General features: G+C 40.4%; 1 protein-coding gene across 3 annotated transcripts in view; it reads left to right on the top strand.

The window, feature by feature from the left end:
- chrna6 (cholinergic receptor, nicotinic, alpha 6) overlaps positions 1–11,073 on the top strand; it is a 33,641-nt gene extending 22,568 nt beyond the window's left edge. For 2 of the 3 annotated variants that reach the window (XM_050045190.1, XM_050045192.1), the window contains 4 exons: positions 310–517; positions 1,981–2,592; positions 4,800–5,072; positions 7,745–11,073. In XM_050045190.1, coding sequence (XP_049901147.1) covers positions 310–517; positions 1,981–2,592; positions 4,800–5,072; positions 7,745–7,870 — 1,219 coding nt within the window. In that variant the 3' untranslated portion in view covers positions 7,871–11,073. The remainder of the gene's footprint in view (positions 1–309; positions 518–1,980; positions 2,593–4,799; positions 5,073–7,744) is intronic. The other variant, XM_050045191.1, reaches the window with a different exon arrangement.
- Positions 11,074–22,540: the final 11,467 nt, after the last annotated feature.

Below are 22,540 nucleotides of genomic sequence, written 5' to 3'. Positions count from 1 at the left end.
ATACTAATCAAAGGCAATTATGTATTTCACAATAATGCGTAATGCGGTTTCATTGTCCTCTGTCTTTTAATCCTGATCCTCTCTTTCTTACCTCCATAACCTCCCCTTTTTATCTTCCCCGCTCTCTTGTGTTCCTCGCTTTCATTTTCTCCTCGCCTTTCCTCTCATTGTTTGACGTCTCTGCCTCCCTCCAACCTTTGTGTCCAACTCAAAACCCACATTATGTATCAAATCTCCTCATACCTCCTCTACCATGGGACAACTGTGCTTGATTACACAAACGCACGTGCACACACACGTCATATACAGCGCTGTAGGTGATTTCCTGGTGGAGGATAAGACCAAAGCTCTGCTGAAGTTTGATGGTACCATCACCTGGGTTCCTCCAGCCATTTTCAAATCCTCCTGCCCCATGGACATCACCTACTTCCCCTTCGACTACCAGAACTGCTCCATGAAGTTTGGCTCCTGGACTTACGACAAAGCCAAGATTGACTTGGTACTTATTGGGTCTAAGGTCAGTGTTTGTAACGGTGTCCAAGTCTGGCGAACTATCAACTATTTCATTGTTTTTCTGTCTGTTTTACCTACAAAAACACACTGCTTACACTCATCTGTTTAGATACTGCATGTATTCACTGTAGGGATCATTATTTTTGGTTTTCAGTGAAGGGGCACTCCACGGACTTTACACAAAGGTTAGGTTACTTGTAATGTAGAGCGCCAGTGATAACTTAAAGATAATAACATAACTTAAAAAAAAAAAAAGTCTTGTGTCCTAACAACCCATTCTCATTCCTAGGTCAAACACTGGTACTTTATCACGCCCCTCAGGGTGTCATAGCAATGCACAGGGCACCCTTAAGCATCTGTGACACACAGCTGAAACACATTGTAACACATGGCTAATGTTGTCAAATGGTCGCGATTGGGTTCAGGCAACAAAACCACTTGGTTATTTCTAGAGAAAAAGATTAGAAAGAAAACTGAACGACTGTACATGTGAATTGTATTGTATAAAACCTGTGCAACTGTACGTAACATTACGTTAAAACAACACTGATTTATGATTTCACACAGGACACAAACAGCAATCTTTTAGGTGAAAGTCTCCTTTTGTTTCGCCCCATCCACCTCCCCTTGCACCCACCCTGTGCCAACTGTCTCGCCCTTTAAACTACATCAGTTGCTCTTAGTGTATCAAGTATTGCTGTGGATGGGTGTATATTGGGGTTAGTCGAAAGCCTTTGGCGTCAATATCACATACTGAGGGATGTGAAAAACCGTTGGTATTTGACGACCTGGGAATGAAAGCGGGCTGGTCATAAACTTGTGGGAAGGACTTGGATATTTGGGTGCAGAAAGGGTCTAATGAAAGATGGTATTGAGTTGCATTATGGGAATTGTAGGATCCAACATTTTTTAAGCTTTACCCATTTTTATCTTTCATTTTAAAATCTTTGTCTTGTTAGCCCCCCAACTTTATGAAAGTGCAATAAATCACTGGAGTACCCCTTAAAACATATTTCATTAGTGTTTGTTTTGGATATGAATCTAGCACAAAGGTGAAAATTTTATTTTAAAATTAAGATTTTCACATAAGTATTCTTTAGTTTAACAATGTTGTGTTTTTTGCTCACAAAGAGGGACTCAATCACTAGCTGCAACTGCATTTTCTTCTCATTTTCCTCTTCACACTCTGTAAGATTTTCTGTAAGAACAGCAATCATAGCAAGACAGCAAGACAGTGATCAGAATCTTGCAGTAACACAGTGTTCTTTGGGTGCATGTGGACATGAATCTACAAGTTGCACATTCTAACTAATCCATATTCATGAGGAGAAAACTGTCAAAACCAAAAGCATTAGCCTTCTATGTGTTGTGCTGACTGACAGGGGCCTTTTAAGAATGGTAAGTTGACTCTGACTTTTTTAAGAATCATTGCATGATTTCATTTTAAGATCTTTATCCATCACCTAGGTGAACCTCAAAGACTTCTGGGAGAGCGGCGAGTGGGAAATAATCGACGCTCCAGGCTACAAGCATGATATCAAGTACAACTGCTGTGAGGAGATCTACCCAGACATCACCTACTCCTTCTACATCAGGCGCCTGCCACTCTTCTACACCATCAACCTCATCATCCCCTGCCTCCTCATCTCTTTCCTCACAGTGCTGGTTTTCTATCTCCCGTCCGACTGTGGAGAGAAGGTCACGCTCTGTATCTCCGTCCTGCTCTCCCTCACTGTGTTCCTGCTCGTTATCACGGAGACCATCCCCTCCACGTCGCTGGTCATCCCGCTCATTGGAGAGTACCTGCTCTTCACAATGATATTCGTCACGCTCAGCATCGTCATCACCGTGTTCGTGCTGAATGTACACTACCGCACGCCAATGACCCACACTATGCCGGGTTGGGTGCGCTCTGTGTTTCTCAAAGTGCTGCCGAGGATTATGCTGATGCGGAGACCGATTGATGAAGACAGCAAGGCTGGGGGGTTGGACAGCAGTGGGGAGGCAGGAGGAGCTGGAGGGGGAGGAGGAGGCGGAGGAGGGAAAGGAGGAAAGAAAAGGAAGAATAGCTTGATGCAGGTAAGGCGTCCCCATCCCAAAAAATCAGCTGCGTTTCATTAGTAGTTCCACTTCCCCTCATTCACTTCCCCTCAGCCCTTGGTATTACGCACAAACATATGTCACAGGGAGGCCACTTGGAGAGCAGAGGGAACGCCAGTTGTATTCTTAGCACTACACCATTTTTTACAAATCATCAGAGACACCTGCAGACTCTTGTCAGTGAGGCAAAGGTGTCTTCTGAGGATAATGACAATACATCAAAACCTGGAAATAAGTTAGAGCAGTTTCTGATGTCGAAATTTCTGTTTGTGATTTGTATCATAACTATTATCACATTAACAAAACTAATATTGCTACAGGTTTATGATATCTTGCAAAACAGCATTTTTTTTTCAATGAGTTTACAGATGAAAAAATAATTCTTACTGCCACCTAGCCAATGGTGTATCTTCTTGTGGATGATATACTCCTCTAGGGTGACTGTAGTTCTACGAGGAGCTCCTTCAGCTCTCCCAGGATAAAACTCACCTAGCTCACTTGGTACAGCACTTAACGTTGTGTTCACAACGCGCACAAATAAAACAATTTGTGCAGGTGAATTACATGTAAAGGCAAAGATGCAATTAGACCCGACGCAATGTGAAATCTGCGGAATTGAGTTCCACGAATGAAGCAAGTAGTGTGATTTCGCATCATACGCTTTTTTGCAAGAGTTGGAAAATCGGAACTTCAGCGAACGATTCGCACTGCGATAGCCAATCAGCATTGAGATTCTCCGGGGATGTATGACACCGAGGATGGACTGGCAGATGTTCAGTCATAGATTCAGTGATTTCACATGCACATGACGTGAGTTATCCGCACATATGAAGCGAGTCAACACAGAATATTCTAGCGTTGCGTTTGGTGTGAACACAACATTACAATAACGGAAGGAATTCCCTCGAGGGGAAGTCAACAAGGGCATGTTGAACGACTAATGAAATACAGCCATCCAGTCCACTCGAGCAAAGCTCTGACCCAAGTGTCATGTCTGGACCTGTTATTTACCAACAGCAAGTTTGGGGGTTTATATCATCTTGATGTGGCTACACTGGACCACACTGCTTGGTGTAGGCCAACGAGAGGCAAGGAGCAGTAGCACTACCACACCAAGCACAGTTCAGACAGCTAACAGTCACAGTATGTTAATATCCTGGCTGAAAAAGCACAATGTCAAAAAACAACCGCTTTCAATTCCTAAAAAGTCCCTCAAAACACAGCAAAGTGTCCCTCACTCTAAGGGGTGAAAAGCTGCAGGGAGAAAGTGTTGGGTCGCGTTTAGTGCCTTAACATCTGCTGGAAACACAGCAAAACCTCACTAAAACACAACCAGTTTTGTTGTGTGTTGGTGTCAAACAGTGTTCTGCAGTGGGCTGCAGCTTGGTAGGTGTCTCGCCCAGGTGACACACTTTCCAACGTCCACACCTCTTCTCAGTGACAAAGTCAGCTTATATATCAGGTCACAAATGTTGATATGATTCATATGAAATGTACAAATGTAACATATTTGTGGTTTGCAGAAATGTACAATGACACATTTTCCTCAAGCGACTGGGCTGACACTATAGCCTTAACTTAATTCTGCAGCTCTGAAAGACAACTCAGTTTACTATCTAAAATTCAATCAGGTGTGTTTCAGCTGTGGGACAGGAAACCATCACAGTGGTCTCTGATTTTGCTCGATCGCATGAAAGAGCAGCCTGGGGAAGTTACTGAACTGTTTCCTACAGTAAAACATTTTCTGTATAAAATGTATTCCTCCTTCTGGGAAGCAAACTTTGGATTACCTCCGCCAACAAACTGAAAGTGTTTCTAACCATTTGATAGCTTGCTTATCAGACCATACAACAGTCTTCCATCTTTGAGTGCTATTCTAAAACCTTTTGGGATCTAGCTACTCACTTCTGTACTGCCAGGTGAATCAGCTGAAAAAAACTTTTCTCCACTGGTAAAAACTTTGATAAAGTTCTCAAACACAGAGCTCAGGAGAAGCACTTTCTTTATTTTCCTCCCCAAAACACTGGAAAGAATCAGGTCTCTCCCTTATATCACCTTGTTACTGTTGCACTTACAGACATTTTGCTAGAGATCCCAGTGTTTTATATGAATCATTACCCAAAAATGTCGACTTTGAGTTGAAGCAGAGTGTGAAACTTAATCCGAACTCTGGTTGTGATCCGCAGCAGGTCGGAGGAGGCTCCCTAAACTGTCTGGAGTTCGGGGATAGTAAGCTCTCATCTGTAGAGGGATGCACTGGGAAGAAATGCCCTTGCCCTTGCCAGCATGGGAAGGAGACCCCAGAAACACCAGACATGGGGAAGATATCACGGCAGCTGAGTCCACAGAGCATCAACACTGTGGTTGCCTTTTCTGTGGTGTCACCTGAGATCAAACAGGCCATTGAGAGCGTCAAGTACATCGCTGAGAACATGAGGAGTCGTAACAAGGCCAAAGAAGTGAGTCAATTCTTATTTTTTCTGTATTTGATCACTCTGAATGTCATTCTATGATAAGAGTCAAATCAAATTTAATGAAAGCTTTTCATCAAGAGCCACCGCTGTTCAAATATCCTCCCACGAACACATGCAAAAATTAGGGCTGGATACTGGTACTCTATACCTTTAAGGACTTGACCCAAATAACCCAGGTAATGTTGGAATGTCTCCAGTCAAATGATACCTGTAATCAATCCTGTTCAAGCTGTTTAATCTGATCCTGGACCATCCCGACTAGGTGACGTTAGCCATGTGACACTAACAGTTCGTCCTATCACTGTGTGTGTGGGGTGAGGTGGACTCAGCTGTTCCTGGTGCAGAGCTCACACCACTGAAACAGCAGCTACAACCCATACAGTCTGTGGTGTTCTGAAGTTAAGTGCCATGCATTTGATGGAGCTGGCAGTTTAGCATGCGGAGATGCCACAGAAACATTTACAAGTATGATACTGTAATACACTACTCTACATTATGGGTATTGAATGAAGTATTCTATTGGTATCTGCATCACTAAAAGGGCACTGGTATTAGTACTGGTACCAGATTTTAACTGATTTAGCCCTTGCAAAAATACACGCACAAGGTGGTAATTTTTTTGTTTTGTTTTGCTTATGTTCATACTGTGAACTGCAAAAATAAATTAAATAAAAAATGAATAAATATAGTAAATTATTAGATAATTATTCAAGCAATACTGCATGTTGCCCAAAATAATCAAAATAAAAATGGTTTTGTAAATAAATACAATAACAGAGTTAATATCATTTTAAGCTCAAATAAAACCACAACTAATGAGGGAGACAAATGGAAAGGGTTAAATAAAAATAAAAACTTCAATTAAATACGCCAAAATGCCAGTTTAATCATGGAGATTGGTAAAAAAAAAAAAAAGATTACTACTAGACAGGTGGCGTGATGTGATATTTCTAAAAAAAAATATGCGGACACAGCACTGATCTGTTTGGGAACTATGTAGTTCCTCTAATTCTGGGTGAAATCAAACTCTTGTTTCTATGGACTTTAAATGCAGTGTGGGCAAGAGTGTTGTTAGAAGCTATTCCTGTCTACTAAAAGTAGTGAATACTGAAATAGTGAAATTGAGCAAAAAGGTTTAAAGTTTTAATACTGGCTGGTAAATCGCATAACAAATACAATGTGGGGCCTTTGACATCAGCTTTAAAGTGGTTTAGATCAGTGGTTCCCAACTGGTCCAGCCACGGGGTCCAGATTTCTCGTCCACACAGTTTGATATATTCAGTGTCATACTTGCATTTGTTGTCGAGCTAGTTTGCTGTCTCTGTTAAGTGGCTGTCCATTAGTTGCTCACTCTACAGAAGGAAATGGCACTTGAAGGTAAAAGCTCTGTGTAGGAAATTCACTGTACTTCAAAAAGTGTGTTTTTTACAAACTTGGCATGTTTGCAAGTCACTTAGTCAAACACTCATTTTTTATGACTTTTTTAAAGACATATTAACACTTTACAAACAGTATAACAGTCTACTAATATAAACTCTAATATAAACTATGCAACACTCATATTTCATTCTAGTTTTCCATTTTTTCATACACTCGAAAATAATGAAATAGTGAGACATTAGAACCAGAAGATTACTTCTGGTTCTAACATTATACTATCAGTAATGGCAATTTGTTAAATTTACGTCTATTAAAATTACATTTGCTCATCCTTATTTTAGAAACCAGTGTGTGGTTGCTTTAACAATATAGTAGGGGTGGGGGTGGGGGCATTTTAAGCATATTTGAATATGGATCCTTCGGCAGGAGCCCCAGGTTGTCCAATACAGACTAAGCTACTGTATTGTATGTGTTGATTTAACACTGTGCTCATACTATGCAGTCTTATGCAGTCTGTGAATACAATTGGACTATTTTGAGCTTTACCATTTTAGGAAATACTAAAGTTGAAAACATTTGGATCAAGTCACATAGGAGGTATCTTATCCCAGTGTCTCTAAACTCTATATAAACCTACAGCCTCTCATAGAAAGCAGCCACACAGCCTGCGTGTTGATGCATAATGTATTTATGCAAAAACACTGGAAGCGGCGCCGGCCTGGGAGAGCTGTGCAGTGATTCTGGGAAGCATTGTTGCAGATCCTAACCTGCTCCGTAAGTTAACAATAGATTAAGTTAGAACCAAATAATTTTGGATGTGAGTGGAGAGCTCTCTCCTCTCTCTGTTATGAACACAGTGGGTGAAATCTCCCAATGGGAAGAAGCAGCCTTTGATATGCAAAACCCGTGGCTCAATCAGCTTTGTCTAAATGCCTGTCGCTTTTTTTGACGCTGTGGTTTGAATGTGATTATCATAGAAATTTTCCCCTGTGTAAATTATGTATCAGTTTTCTGCTGGCTTACAAGAAATGTTCAACTCTCTTTTTCTCTCTTCCTCTTTTTTCATATCTTTCCTTGTTTCCATCGTTGCTGTGTAATCCTCACCTCACCCCATCGACTCCCACAAACCTCCCACCCTCTGAGATACGAAATCACCCGTTTCTTCTCACTGTGCACCTCTCCTCACCTCCTTCTCACTTTTCATCTTTCATTCATCACCACTGACACTTTGCTCTGTCTGCTCACAAATGTTGTTTTGTCCCCTCACTTGCTCACAGGTGGAGGATGACTGGAAGTACGTCGCCATGGTGATCGATAGAATCTTCCTTTGGGTGTTTGTGACCGTGTGCGTCCTGGGAACCGTGGGCCTCTTCCTCCAGCCGCTTTGCGGCTTCGTCTCATAACTGCTAACTGATTGGGGTTCACTGACGCCCTGTGTCGACCAATCCTGAACAAGTGACTTACTCTCAGTTCTCAGTTGACCAATCAGAAGACAGAGTTTTGAGTCCTAAAGCACTATTTGGTGTGCTGGTTTTGCCTCTTGCCTTTTGCGAAGCGAGGTAATGTAGAAACAGAGAAGCTGAGAAAAAGGGTTTAAAGTTTTTGGACTAGCTGGTAAACAAAACAATAACAAATATGATAATGCCTTAATTTTATGCTCTTTAAAGGAATATTTTACCCACAAAATAATTACTTATAAATCAGTTGGTTATGCAATGTTACCTCGAATTCATGAAGAAAACTTCCAGCCTCCATGGAAAACAGCAAACATATCCATACACTGATTGATTGGAGACCAGTTTTAACAACATTTAACTACATACCAACACATCCATTTACAATCTCTCACACAACTCGTGCAGTATAATCCAAGTCTCATTTATCCAGCTGTATGCTCAGTACTTCCAAAACACATGGTTTCTGTTATAACCTTACTCTAAGTAAACTGAAATATGTGCTCACTCACCAAACTCCAATACTAAGGGTTTTTAGCTAAAGTTTTAGAAACGAATGCTTTGCTATACTTTCCTGTTGTTAAACATGGTCACCAATCAATCAACAATTAAACATATTCACCATTTTCCTTCACTAATTCAAGGTAACACAGCATGACTAATTGATTTGCAAATGGTCATTCTGTGGTAGGGCTGCTCAATTATGGAAAAAATCATAATCACGATTATTTTGGTAAAAATTGAAATCACGATTATGCAAATGATTATGCAGCGCACGTGATGACTTATATTGTTTACACAACGGCATGTCATTTCTGTCTCTACATGGTCACGTGTTTCCAATTCTCCTCTGCTCTCTGTACCGCACACGGCGGAGTTTGGCCCCGATGCGCGCGCACACACACACAGACCGACCTGTCTCGCTCTCCCTCTGCCATTTGCCACACGCTGTTTTTGAAATCCTCTGCAATCACCCTCATCAACCCTTCGCATTATTCGTAGTTCACCTACTTGACTGGCTCGTGGAGTGAATAGAGGAGAGAATGGGAGTGGTGGTACTGCGCATGCGCGGCTTCCGTAGAAGACAAAATAACATCTCCAGACGTCCGTGACCAAAAATTGTTTACCCTCGATTTAATTAATTTTGAAATCATTTGATCTAAAAATTGTAATTGCGATCACCAGACGATTTTGCACAGCCTTATTTTGTGGGTGAAATACTCCTTTAAGGCTGCATATTTTCTCTGAAAAATCATCGCTGTAGAACCGACATAATACTTAAAAACACTACACTCTGCACCTGGATAAACTTCACAGAAACAAGAGAATAACGTGGTACATATCTACAAAGTGTGTTCTTTCAGCTTTCTTGACCATTTACACAAGCTTAAGACAATAAACACATTTGAATTATTTTTTAGTTAAAAAAAATTATGTATCTGTCTTGCCAGGTTTGTTGGTTTGTGTGACCACACGTTATAGAGCACAGAAATTACTGAACAGTGTGTACATACTGCAGCCTAGCCAGCAACAAAGAGCAGCTACTGTGGTTTGTTTGTGGTTTACATGCTGTCTTCACTGAAATTACTTCTATGGCATATGAGGAAGGTCTCTGTGGAGGCCCATTTCTGCCAGTGTGGCTATGCACACCCTGTTGTATATAGCATCATGGCAGAGGCAAGCACCCAGGATTCTGTAGCTAACAATGCTATTTACACATCTGCATGCAAGTGTGTACCCATAGGCGTCCTAGAAACGTTGAAATATGACAGTAACACAAATGGGTCCATTCAGCTGTTCTTCTAAAGATTATGCACAAAGTGTGAATTCAGCAGCTTTATACATCCTAAAAACTGAAAACATTAAGTCAACTGAGTCTAAAAATACTATAACTAGCCAATGTTGATTCACACAGGACAGTTCTGTGCCTGACACATTAATCCACCACATCTAACTCCCTCTGTGGACTGTGGACTGTGTCGCTGTTTATACTATGTCCCCTGATTGGCTGACAGTGCAGTTGTGAGTTTTATTCCGCCTAAATTTACCTCTTTAATCAGAGAATATCCAAGGCAAATATTAGCCCTAACCATGACCTCCGGCCTCATGCCCTAATCCTGACCCCAACTGACCTTACTGCATCAACGTGATGAGTATTAGCCATTTACAGCACACAGTGAGGTTCATAATAAGGCGTCATCGGGATGGGTGTAAAAAGTTGAATAGTTAGACAGCCTATTGTTTTTCACCATACTGGCAGAAGTGGGCCTCCATAGATCTTCATTTAATTTTGACCAAATATTTAGTTACTGTGTTTTAATCTTGTATGTGATGTTGAATGGTTCTTAAGAGGTCTATCAGAATTCATGTGGGATCAAAACTTGGCACATCCAGTAGTCCTTCAGGACTGGAACCTGAGAATTAACATCCAACTGATGCGAACTGGGAACTTTGCACATCCAGTAGACGTGACACAAACTCTCTACCACACTGAACTCAACCCTGCAGCAGTTGGTGAACTCTTCCCCCATTGAGCCGACTGATGACTGTCGTACCCGCTCCCCAGTCTAATTCATCAAGCTGCTCACTGTCAGAGCCGATTGCGCTCACCGCTTTTTGTGTCATTTACAATTAGAGTTCCGATTTCTGCCGCAATTGGCAGCGCTTTTAACAAATAAGGGCAGGCTGTTATTCTTTCTTCTTTTTTTTTGTAATTAGAAACCATGTGTTTATAAATGTTCTCTCTGATTAATGTTCCACAAGATAATTGGTTGGCCTGGTAATTAATGGATTAAATGGTACTTGATTAGTTGCTCCTGAAATAGCATTACATTTATTTATGCGTGAGAGGATTCTATCATCCAATTCCATGGCTGAGAATTTCATCTCTTTTTTTTTCTTGTCACTTTTGATTACATTTATTATTAAGAGCAAACATGCAAAGCAAGAAACATGCATGACAAACATTTTGATTGCTTTGAGCACAAATATATTGTCAGATTACAGCACTATAAGGGTACTGCTTGATTTCATTGATTTGGTTTATCCCCATGCTTTTTGTTATATGATGATGAAATGCACAACTCATGCTGAAAGGGAGAAAACATGTTTGTACAGATGATCTTTGCCTTTCTTTTGTCTTTTAACTTAAAATAAATGCAATATTTGTTCAAATAAAGTGAATACCATTTGCTGGTAGAGGTTTTAAAATATGCCACAGAAAAAAAACAATAACTTCCTCGTAAAAGACATTACACATAAACATTTTACATGCACACACACACACACACACACACACACACACACACACACACATACACACACAGACTCAATTGCACAGGAGGATTGCTTTGATATTTGTGTTGCCATTACACTCAAAAAAGCCACCAGAAGTATAATTAAGGCTCCAGTTGCAATGTCTAATTAAAATCCGGACATGTTGGTGCTATTCAGACATAATTTTAGTGTTAAGATAAAATGCATTATTGTGCATGACATTGCCAAATAATAACAATTACATATCAGAGGGTCAGTCACACAGCTGTGGTTCTCATATGTAATTATCAGTTGCAGTGACAGTACATGTTGACATGCATATTTTGTAACAGAAGACATTATTTTTACTGTTCCTTGTTTTGTTTCAGGATAGATATATTTGGATTACATGTGCTACATTGTAGTATCTCCAAGCTCTCCTCTCCTTATAAATTACAATCACACAGTATGCCAAAAATATTTGACCTTTCTACACAGAGTTTGTGGAGGTTTGTATCAGGAATCAATGCAGGGAGGACCCAAATGCAGAGCAGCAGGAAGGTCTGAGGTCAAACAAATGCGAGCTTAAATAAAGCGAATGAAAAAACATCTAGGTAACAGAAAGTCCAAATGACAGAAGAATACAATGAACTTAGATTAAAAAAAAAATCGAAACAGAACAAAAGATATCAGGCAAGAAACAGAGCAGGGAACAACACCAAGAACACAGCGATGTGCACCCCGTAAATGAACACAGACAAACTGACAAGGACAAAGGGAAACACACAGGTATATATACACAGAAACCTAATCACAAGAACGAGACACAGCTGGCGTAGGTGGACACAGGAAAAAGGGCAAAATGGGGTTTGGTTAACAACAACGGTGTGGAGGGAACACTAGGGTGGAGCAGACAAGACTAATACAGAACAGGTGTGAAGGGAAGACTCTGGGAGCAGGGAAGGACTAACGAGACAGGTGTGACAGAAAACAGGAAGGAAAACACACAAAGACAGGAAGTAAAACCAGACACGACACATGAGGAGAGAATTTACAAAATAAAACAGGAAACAGATTAAACATGAATGAATAACATGAAGCAAGGAACACAAACAGGAAATTCCAAAACAAAGTCCAAAGGATAACAGAATATAAACAAAAACCCAGGATCATGACAATAGGCTGTGTCGGAAATCACTTCCTTTATTCACTACTTGCAGATTTCAATTTCGGACATCAATTAATCATTGTCATTTTGCCTTTTCATTGACAGATGCAGAAGATTTATGATTCATTCATGATGTAGAGCCACACTAGTAACTAGTAATATTTGCATTTCTTTTCTTTGGGGCTGGCAGAAAGTAGTGTATGTGCAGTGGACCTTTTTCACTCAACTGTGAGGAACTGGAATTTCACACAGCACTCAAATGGATAATTATAGTGCAATATATAGTGAACAAGGAGTGATTTTAGACATACTTTAGATTAAGTATCACTAAAGAGTCAGTCCTAGTAGAGACCGAACACAGCTTGAATGTTTTGTGTCCAACAAACCTGCTGTCGTGAAGCACTAATCATATGTTTTACTTATTATTTATGTGTGTAATGCACACAACACTGAATAATACATCAGGTTTTCAATTAACTCCAATGGAAACCCATCCATTGAAATATTTGACGAGCAACTTCAGAGCAACTGACGTAGTATAAAGAGCTAGAAAGTCTGCATAGATGGATGGGTCAAACAAAACCAGACTTTCACCCAGGAGACTACAGTTTGTGTCCTGTTTGAAACCAAAAGTCACAGTTGTTCAGACGTAACGTTACATATTTTAAGTATGGCCGTCGCACACTGATGCTACTTACGTAACAAACATAACATACTTACTGTAACCTAAAACATGATCTTTTTTCTAAACCTCACCACATTGTTTTGTTGCCTCAACCCAACCACGACCATTTCACAACCTTAATCACGTGTTACAATGTATTTCAACTGTGTGACACATGGATACACTAAAGGGTGCCCTGCATGTCACTATGAGACACACAGAGCATTGGTATTTGATGACCCGGGAATGAGAACGAGTAGTAAACACGCACCACCCACGCACTTTATGAGGTCTTGTTGAATTCCTGCACTGACACTGAACATTAGGCTTAAATCTCTAATGTGGAATACCGTAGTTGTATATGAACATGATTCATGGGAGGCGGCCACACACACACACACCCACACACACACACACAGAGCCTTGGAAGAGATCAGAGAGAAGTTTGACTCACTGAATAATCTCTTCTATGGTAAGTTATGGTGCCATCAGAGCATGAAACACATGGCTGTAGCCCAGAGGCTGGAGAGGCCTCAGTGATGCAGTAACAGTGCCAGAGAGCAGGGACAGCTAACAGGGACACAGAGGCTGGTCTAGAAGGGAACACACTGTACATGCTGAGTGGGACTAAATGCTACATTACACAACTATTTGTTGCCCTGTGGATTTAGATCAAATAAAACATGCGGTTAAATTGCCTCTCCTATTTATATATTCTGTACAGACACTGTTTACTTACATACATACTAGAGATAGCTTCAGTTACAGGCTGAACAGCCTTCAAACAGTTACAGTACTATTGTCTCAGTAACATAACTGTGTGGTACACTGTACTGTTAGAGCAGTGTTTTCAGAACCAAGTATGGTCTTAGTGTTAGTCATTATTTATAAGTGAGGAGATCATTTGTTTCTCTGTGAGTACAGTGTACACAGTGAGTATAGATGATGGATTAAGAACAGGTGAAAAGCTTTTAAATTCCATGCAAACACTTTAACACTCAGCGCTGTTCAATAGGTAAACCATCCAAAAACGTTGCAGATAGTAATAACAGATGTGCTCTTGAATTAAATGTATTGTTAATCACAGTAGTTTGCAGCAAACAAGGGCAGCCTTCCCTGGCTTAAACACTCATGATTAACAAATATGCAAGATGTGTCTCATAATTCAGAGTCACGCAGGAGATGAATGGCTCCATTTGAGGAGATAAAGGCAAAAACACAATATTCTGAACACCCCCCCTGAGGCTTGTAGTCATGCAAACTGTTTGTGTAATAGTGAGACAGAGACAGAAAGAGACTAAATGTTGAGGGCAGCAGAGGGAAAGATTAGATTGGTGGAAAGGTGGTGTTGTTTTTGTTTGTTTGTTTGTTTAAGTCAAGATAAGTATGTCTAAATACACACTTTGGTGTTGGTTTCAGAAACCTTGAGATTTTTCTAATATTAAAAAAAAACTTAAAAGCTTATGTAGCAGGTTTACTCTGGAGAATGTGCATATAAGCTGTTAGTCTGGCAAAAAACCCTACAACAAATGAAAGTAAAAGCTACCCTAGATGCAGACAATTTCAAGGATGACACTAAGGGTTGCCACTTGCTCTCATCTTCCATTACTGAGAATTAATCCAGCACAAACCACAGTGTTCATCTTCACTGCTGAGAGACCTCAGCGGGTAATGACAGAGACATGTGGGGATGTTGCCAAGTTGATGACATTTTTTAGTTCAGACAGCTGTTGGATGATAATCATATATCCTGTGATACGAATAACTAATTAACTCTGTTTTCCATGTAAATATCACACCCTGAATATGAAACAGGAAAAAAGTACATGTATACTGTGGCACACATGCATACACCCACACATATTTGCATTTTTGTTATTTAAGACCATAGCGTATAGCACCATGAATTGTGCACCACTTGTAACCACTCTCTGCTTGTGTCAAGGTCCAGATCACAAGTTCACAAGATGATATTATAGTTCAAACTCGCCCACAAAGTTTTGTCGCTGAGTACAATTTACCCCTTTTTGTGTCTGATTGCAATTATCCATGTGGGAAAGAACACAATAGGCAGAAAAATAGCAGAGGGAAGAAGAAAGTGGAATTTTTCCTGACCGATGAGGTGCACAGGCATTCTGCAGAACTTCAGACAAGGAATTTGATCACTGGAAAGTCTGGGAGTGACACCCCTTATAAATTACATCAGTTAACACCAGCTCTCAGAAGACACTAATACTTTCCCTGTAACTGTGTGTGGCCATTAGCGCTGATTGGACTGTTCTTGCAATGAGGTTGATTTGCATAGAAAGTAGCCAATTTATATACGTATAAATGGCACTGGAGCATCAAGACACTATCTGCTTGGCCGTGTAGTGCGGGGTGCATTTTTTGTGTCTTATTTGTGCAGGTTTAGAGGCCGCAAAACCTGACAAGGGCCGACTAGTGCCTACATTCCATGGCCAAGCTAGGGCGACACTCAGCGACGGCCTGACATTGACCAACAGCCAACCATCAGCTCGGTGTATCAGTGCTCCAGTCATGACCAAAACCCAAGTCTTTCCCTTAAAATTTGGTTTACTGTATAGTCACCAGCTTTTTCTCTTCAAAAGTGGAGCAGACTTTTACCCACCACATGATCACAAATAGACAGACACACTTAAATGCAAACATTTATTTGACCTTGGGGGACTCAATTGACTTTCTTTTTGGGATGACAAACACATTTGATCTTTGTGGATCTATTTATTGATTTTCTTTGAGTCATGGGGTATGTTGAGTTTAACAAAACCAGGACTCTTTTTGTACCCTATGACGTAGACATTGAGTCATCTTCCCAGAAAGTATCAATGATCCAAGGTTTGGAACTGGCAGAGGGTTTATGTGCTCTGTTGCTTGATTTCATAATTTGTATACAAGTGTGCAATTTTAGATTTAATTCACAACCAGTTTAGCTCTACGCTTAAAGGCAGAAGAAACATGGAGAAATGAAAAACATTAATGGATCAGCGTAACACGGTACTATGGAGCGCCGTCTACAATGGAAGGTTCTTAGTAACGGAGGTCAAATGAAATTGGGATGTCAGACCGAATTGGAATTACATTGTATGGGGTGATTCATGTTCTATTTTCTGTGGGATTTGCAAAAAGGAACGGAGCTCAATCCTAATAGGAAACATTATCATATGTAATACAAATTTACATCTGAGTCCTTTTAGAAAATTGCCTTTCTGTGCTGCACTGGCATATTCAATCAAGTCATATGACTTTATGAAAAGCCAAGTTGTGAAAATGGATGAAGCAAAGCAACCTTGTGCTTGGTTCAGTATGACTGGAGCAATATTTAAACACATAATTAGTTTTTTATGCTGCTGAGGATTTATGGAGAGAATTCTATTTGATGAAGAGTTAGAGGGTGAATAAGAAAGCGCGTTTGAAAAAAAATGAATGTGAGGGGTGATGACAGTGTTGAAAATTGTGTTAATTATGTCCTAATTTTAGCATCGCAATAAAACAAGTACACAAATGTATGACCCCAAATTGTGTTATCTGAATCTCCGTTGCTCGCAGAGAGATTGCCCACACTCATATAGCAGCTGACAGAGAGCGTAAAACAGCTGAGCATCAGTTTTAAATTAATTTTGAATGGTTGGTTTCATTTTGTAAACACTGGAGTAAAGTGGTTTAAGAGTTATGATCGGGCCAGAGACAGATAGCTTATTTAACACGTGTATCCACTGGAGACCAAACACAGTTTATCAATTGCTCTGGGTCTTTGATAGTATAACACACACACACACACACACACACTACAGAGTACAGAGTATATGCAAGCCTTACCTTTTTGTCCTTTAATAACCCTGTGTGCTGTTGGCATCAGAATAAATGTTGGTATTGTAAGTTTCAGCAAAGCAAAACATTACATTTGTACGTTATTATGTGGCATGTAAGTTGAAGCTTTAGGTTTCTTTTTTCAAAAGATCTTTTCGTTAGGGCTTTTTGCCTTTATTATACCGCAGCTGGAGAGCCACAGGAAAATGTGGGTGGTGGTGGGGGTGCAAAGGACCCAGATGGGGGGAATACTCTACTGGGTGAGCTAGAGGTCACCCTAGATGATGTTATGTTTCCATAACACTGTGGTTAATGTGTGGTTGGGTTTAGGCACAAAACCCACTTGGTTATGAAAAAGGAAAGATCATGTTCTGGCTTAAAATAACTGCTGTTTGTGGCACTATAGGGAATGCAGTGATGTCTCTGTAAAAATACTATAGGCACTATCCTGGCAGGAGATGCAGCAATATCTCCGTACTAAACAACTGCTTTTCCTGCATCTGTCCCAGCAGGAAATGCTGTGATGTCTCTGTAAAAAAGAACCACATTTGTGGCACTATCCTGGTGGAAACAGCCCCAAGTCGCCATGTTTGGTGGCTAAAAAGTCTGTCTGGTGGTACTGAACAGTGTCCTGTGGTGGTGTGCAGCTTGGCAGGCATCTTGCCGAGATGTCACGCCTACATCCCTTTAGAAGTGACTGTATGATACACATGAAACATACAAATGTAACCTATTCGTTATTTGCAGAAAAGTACAATACTGTCATTTGCCTCTGGCAACTGGGCTGCTGTTGGAGGACACGTGTATCAAACATGTGCACCAACTTTATTGTTGACATTGAAAACTTTGTGTTTTTATGTGTGGAAATCCTTTCTCTTACCTTTTTCTGATGTAGTTATGAGGGCGTTTCTGACTTTCCCTTTTTGAGACACGCGTTTGCTCTCAGCTTGTGGGAAACTGGAGGAGGAGGAGGTAGAGGAAAAGAAGAAAGACAGAGATGCGGTCCACAGCAGCAGAGAGGTGTTTCTTTGATGGCTGGCGGAGGCAGGAAATCACAAGATTTAATGTTCGATGTTAAACTGAGCAACTCTCACATGGCACACTTCAGACAGAACAGTGGGAGGTGGGTGAGGTAAAACAATGCTGCATACTGCCGATGATTTCTCTGCATAGATGTATTATACTGGGTGCTGCTTTCACATGTAACATTCCCACGTATAAATGAATACATTTATAATGCCAAAACATGTGACAATTCTAGGGACAAAATCATTTCCATGACAAAAACACATCTGGCACTTTGGAACTAAATAGTTGGACAAAGTGTTTTTGAGAGTTTCGGGCTTATTGAAAGCTGCAGTAATCACTATTTTTAAACTAACAATGGATCAGATGACTATGTCTAATGTAAAAGGGGTCACTGAACACACCTTACTCTACATTTCTCCTCGGCTCTGCAAAGTGTTTTATTGCCTTATAGCTCGTTGTATAGTTGTTGTTTTTTCAGACAGAGATATGGGGCCTGAGACTGCCTACTCCTTTGTGTCGGTATGTATTATCTCAGATATCCAGAAACGCAACTTCAAATGACAGCTATTGTTGATATGTGTGTGCTGGAGGTGTGATGAGGCAATCGCTGGCTAACATATTTACTGTAAAAAAAAAAAAAAAAAAGTACTGGGTGATTATATGTCAGTGTTGTGTTTACTGTTTGCTCTGCTGCCTCCAAGTGGCCAGAAAAATCATTCAGTGCAGTTTTTTAAAGCCTGTTGTAGTTAGCCTACACACTTCTAACTTGGATGGCTGCTGTAAAAGGTTATAAATGGGATAATTATTCCAATGTTAAAAAGGACACACACGTTTTTATCACTCCCAGGGAGTCAATATATGGCGCTTGGGCAGCATCCAAGCAGCACTATTTAGCATCTGAGTGATACAGTGTGCTTCCTGCAAACTTCAATGTGAACCCATCCATGTCATTATTAGATGCTCAGAGCAATGGACAACATTTGAGGAGCACAAAAGTCCACTTAGGGTGAGTGGATGGGTCCAGCAAGCACAGCAACTTTGACCCAGGAGATTGGTGTTCTGAATGAACAAACAACAGCATCATTTGTGGAGTTTCTCCCTCTCAGACCAACCACTGTTTTTCCAGCTGTGTTTCTGACACTCAAAGTCAGGTGTTTTTTTTAGTGCCGACCCCTTCTTCGTCAAGATACAACAAGAGATACAATAAGGCTGCCCCTGGTATCATTACAGTAACGCCCAAGCTGCAAAGTATGATGAGTAGTAATAAGATCACATTGCACAATATCATCCAGCTTTGAACTGCAAGAAAAAACACTGCAAATGGCACCAAGGCCATGTATAGTTTAGATATCTGAGCTCCTTGTTTCCTTTTTCCTGGAGGAATCTGCGTTCAACAGCTCGTCTTAACCAATTAAGTCCACTTCTCTTTGACATTAAAATGTGTTGATACAGTGGCACGCCTCTGCCCTGTCTTGTTTCAACACTTAACTTAAAACAAGATAAGGTGTGTTGTCATTCTCAAAGACTCAGAATATGACTTGTTGAGATCTGTTTTGTGTGTGTGCTCTCCTCAAGTAGCTCTGTCTAACTGTCAGCCTGTCTAACTCTATCTACTGCTCTATTCATGGTGTCGTTATGTTTTCTTGGGTCATCAAATATTCAGAAACCCTGATTTGGACCTTTCTGACGTGTGAGTTCTTGTCTAGGGATCAAATACAAGTTTGTGCTCATGCCCCAGGGTCCCACAGGCAGACCCATACATCATCCCGACATCTCAGGTTGCTTGTTTTCTCTGCCTAACTCTGTGTCATTCTTCATCTATTTCTGTGTATCCAACAACATCGAGAGGATGGTGGGACAAATCAGCTGTTCTCCCTTAACACCACAGTCCAATACCTAACTCTTAAGTTGGGTCAGCAGGGAAATTCTTCAATAACATATTCCTGCAGTACATGTACAGGATATAGTGGCAGGATGTTTTTTGTATGGTTCAGCATTATTGCTATCAAGCCAGACAGGACCATGGAACTAACGAGAAAGAGGCTGCATGTCTCTCAATAATTCATGAAAGGTTTGAGACCCCACAGTGCTACGCCAACGTGTCTCACAATTCATCCTGTCGCTGAACAGATTCAAACTGTGGACTAAGTAAAATTTTTAATGACACCTTAACTGCATGTATATATTACTGCAGCTTTAATGCAGTTTCAGCCATAATTTCTAGTAAAAATGATAACATTGTAATAAACCACATTACTCACTGAGGTCTGGGAATGTGACATTACTGGAAAAAAAAGTCTGACATTGCATAAAACATGAGCAGTCAGACAATCGTGTAGATTTTAAACCAACTTCTGGTTAGATCATTTTGTTCTGAAGAGGACACAAAGGACCACAAACTGACCAGCCTCAGAGATATGCGTGCACCGTGTTAACAACCCAACCATTTAGCCATAATGTGGTGAAATAACATGGCTAAATGGTTGGCTTGTTTAAAACCTTTCCGACTGGTTGTTTGTGTAAGGATTGTTATAATATCTAAAAAAAAAAAATCGCCCAAGTTGAAATAAACCAGAAATAGGTTTTAAATTATCAACATTTTGGGAAACACTGACACAACTCTTAAGTCTGTGCATTAGCTATGGAGCCATAATTAGCTTAGCATAATGACTGGAATCAAGGGAAAAAGGCTCGCCTTGCTGGTAGGGGTGGGCTGATCGATATCAAAATATCAATATTCTCAAAACTATGTCTTCATTTTGAATTGGATTGATACCAAAAAAGGGATTAGTTTCTTTCTTCTGTGTTTGTATTTCAGGAGTAAAACTGTCTGTGCAAACAATGTTTTGTCATCTTGAACACATCTAGCACACATACTCTTTGCCTCTCCACTGCTTTTGTGTTGTCTGCACTCAAACAGCTTACTCCAGACCCAGCAGAGTCTTTTAGTTTCACTGTCATGCAATGTCAGCAGTAGGAGAAAAGAAAGTCCACCTCCCAGTCCATCTGTGTATTGCTGGGGGCTGACATGGACCCTCAATTGTACTATGAATAGAACCGCCTGCACTTCCGTGTGACTGTACTGGTCTGCAGACGTCAATGCAGAAAGTATGTCGGAGCCTGATGAGTTTAATCTGACACATAACAGCAGAGATGGCTTGATGAAAAAGGAAAAAGCATGAGATAGAGAATTTGGAGCTGCAACCGAAAAGTGAAAAGAAGGGAGGAGGGAAAACGCCCCAGCATCCAGACCTCTGACACATGGACAGAGTTCACTGGTAGAGTCTTTTCAGAGAGGCTCTGGCGAGGAATATCCAGGTACAAAGCAGTGAAAGGAATATTTTAGTCAAATCAGGTCTAAAGCATCAGTTAATGTTACATTTTCAAACTGTTATTAGTCATCATTAGCTGTTACTTACACAGACTGATTATTCAGCTCATAAATCATGATACACTGCTTTACCCTACATAAAGAATGTTGCCACTTTTAATAAAAAAAAGCATTGTATCCATGCATAGCATTGTATTGATTCCAATGTTTTTGTATTGCATCAGAACCAAATTTTGTGCTATCTCCCACCCTTGCTAGCTAGCCTGCCAGCAGAGATGTCATGGGTGGGGTTAGGCACCCCATATCATATTTCATTGGATATGATTTCCTAAATGTATGTCACAACTTCAAAATTAGTCGTCAAAAAAATATTAACATCACATAAGAGAGGGATTTTCCTCTAACAATTCTCAAAAATATTTTATTGTCTTACATATATTTGGCATATAACAAGAGATAACTGAACCCATAACACGTGGAAACAGAATTGTAAAGTGGGAAAGGTGTTTCTTATTTCACTGGGTCTTTAAGATATGAACATGAGGAGTGATCTTCTCATCTAAAACTAATTTCCCAAAATGCAGAACTCTGCCTTTAATATATGGAAATCAGCAGGTGAAAAAAGGGGGAGGCAGAGGGAAAAAATGTGTAAAAATGCAAAAACAACAGACAGATTTTCTTGCAATCATAAATATAATACTTAAATAAATGGGCCACAAAATCATATACGGTTAAAATGAAAATACGCTGTGCTCAAATTCACTGAAACCTTGATTAAAGATAAGCATACAGCAACTGCGTAGCAAACATCAACATGCTCCATAGTCACCCACGCCACTCATTTATTAAAGTGCTCTCTCACTAGGCTCCATATCACTGATATCAAAATGTCATTTCAGGGAAGTCATGTGATCTACGCTATCACACAAAGGTTACACACTAAGACGATTGGTATGACATTTCTTCCTGACTGTTGTCTTCGCTGATGACTCAGTGTAGTGGCACAAGCCGAGAGCACTGTGACATCATAATGGATTTTTAATGACCCACTCATTCGTCTTGTTGAAGACCCCTCGCAAAGAGCTCTACAGAGAACAGGAGTGGGTGGCAAGAGATATGTTTTTATAACAACGCACCGATCACTCATCGAGTACTATCAACTCTTCCTGTTTTATACTTCAGAAACAAGTGTTGCACTCAGTCTGCCAGTAGAGCAATGAAATGAAAAGCAGCATTCACTAGTGTCTCCGCTACACAGTTTAAGCTTCAGTCATCTCCTCCACTGAGATTTACCCGATGCACTTTAAGTTCGTGTAGGCAGTTTATTTTAGAAGCATTTTTCGT

The sequence above is a fragment of the Epinephelus moara genome, chromosome 5, assembly GCF_006386435.1.
Source record: "Epinephelus moara isolate mb chromosome 5, YSFRI_EMoa_1.0, whole genome shotgun sequence".
NCBI lineage: Eukaryota > Metazoa > Chordata > Actinopteri > Perciformes > Serranidae > Epinephelus > Epinephelus moara.
Note: the sequence above shows the minus strand (reverse complement) of the source record. Positions and strands in the feature narration are given on the sequence as shown.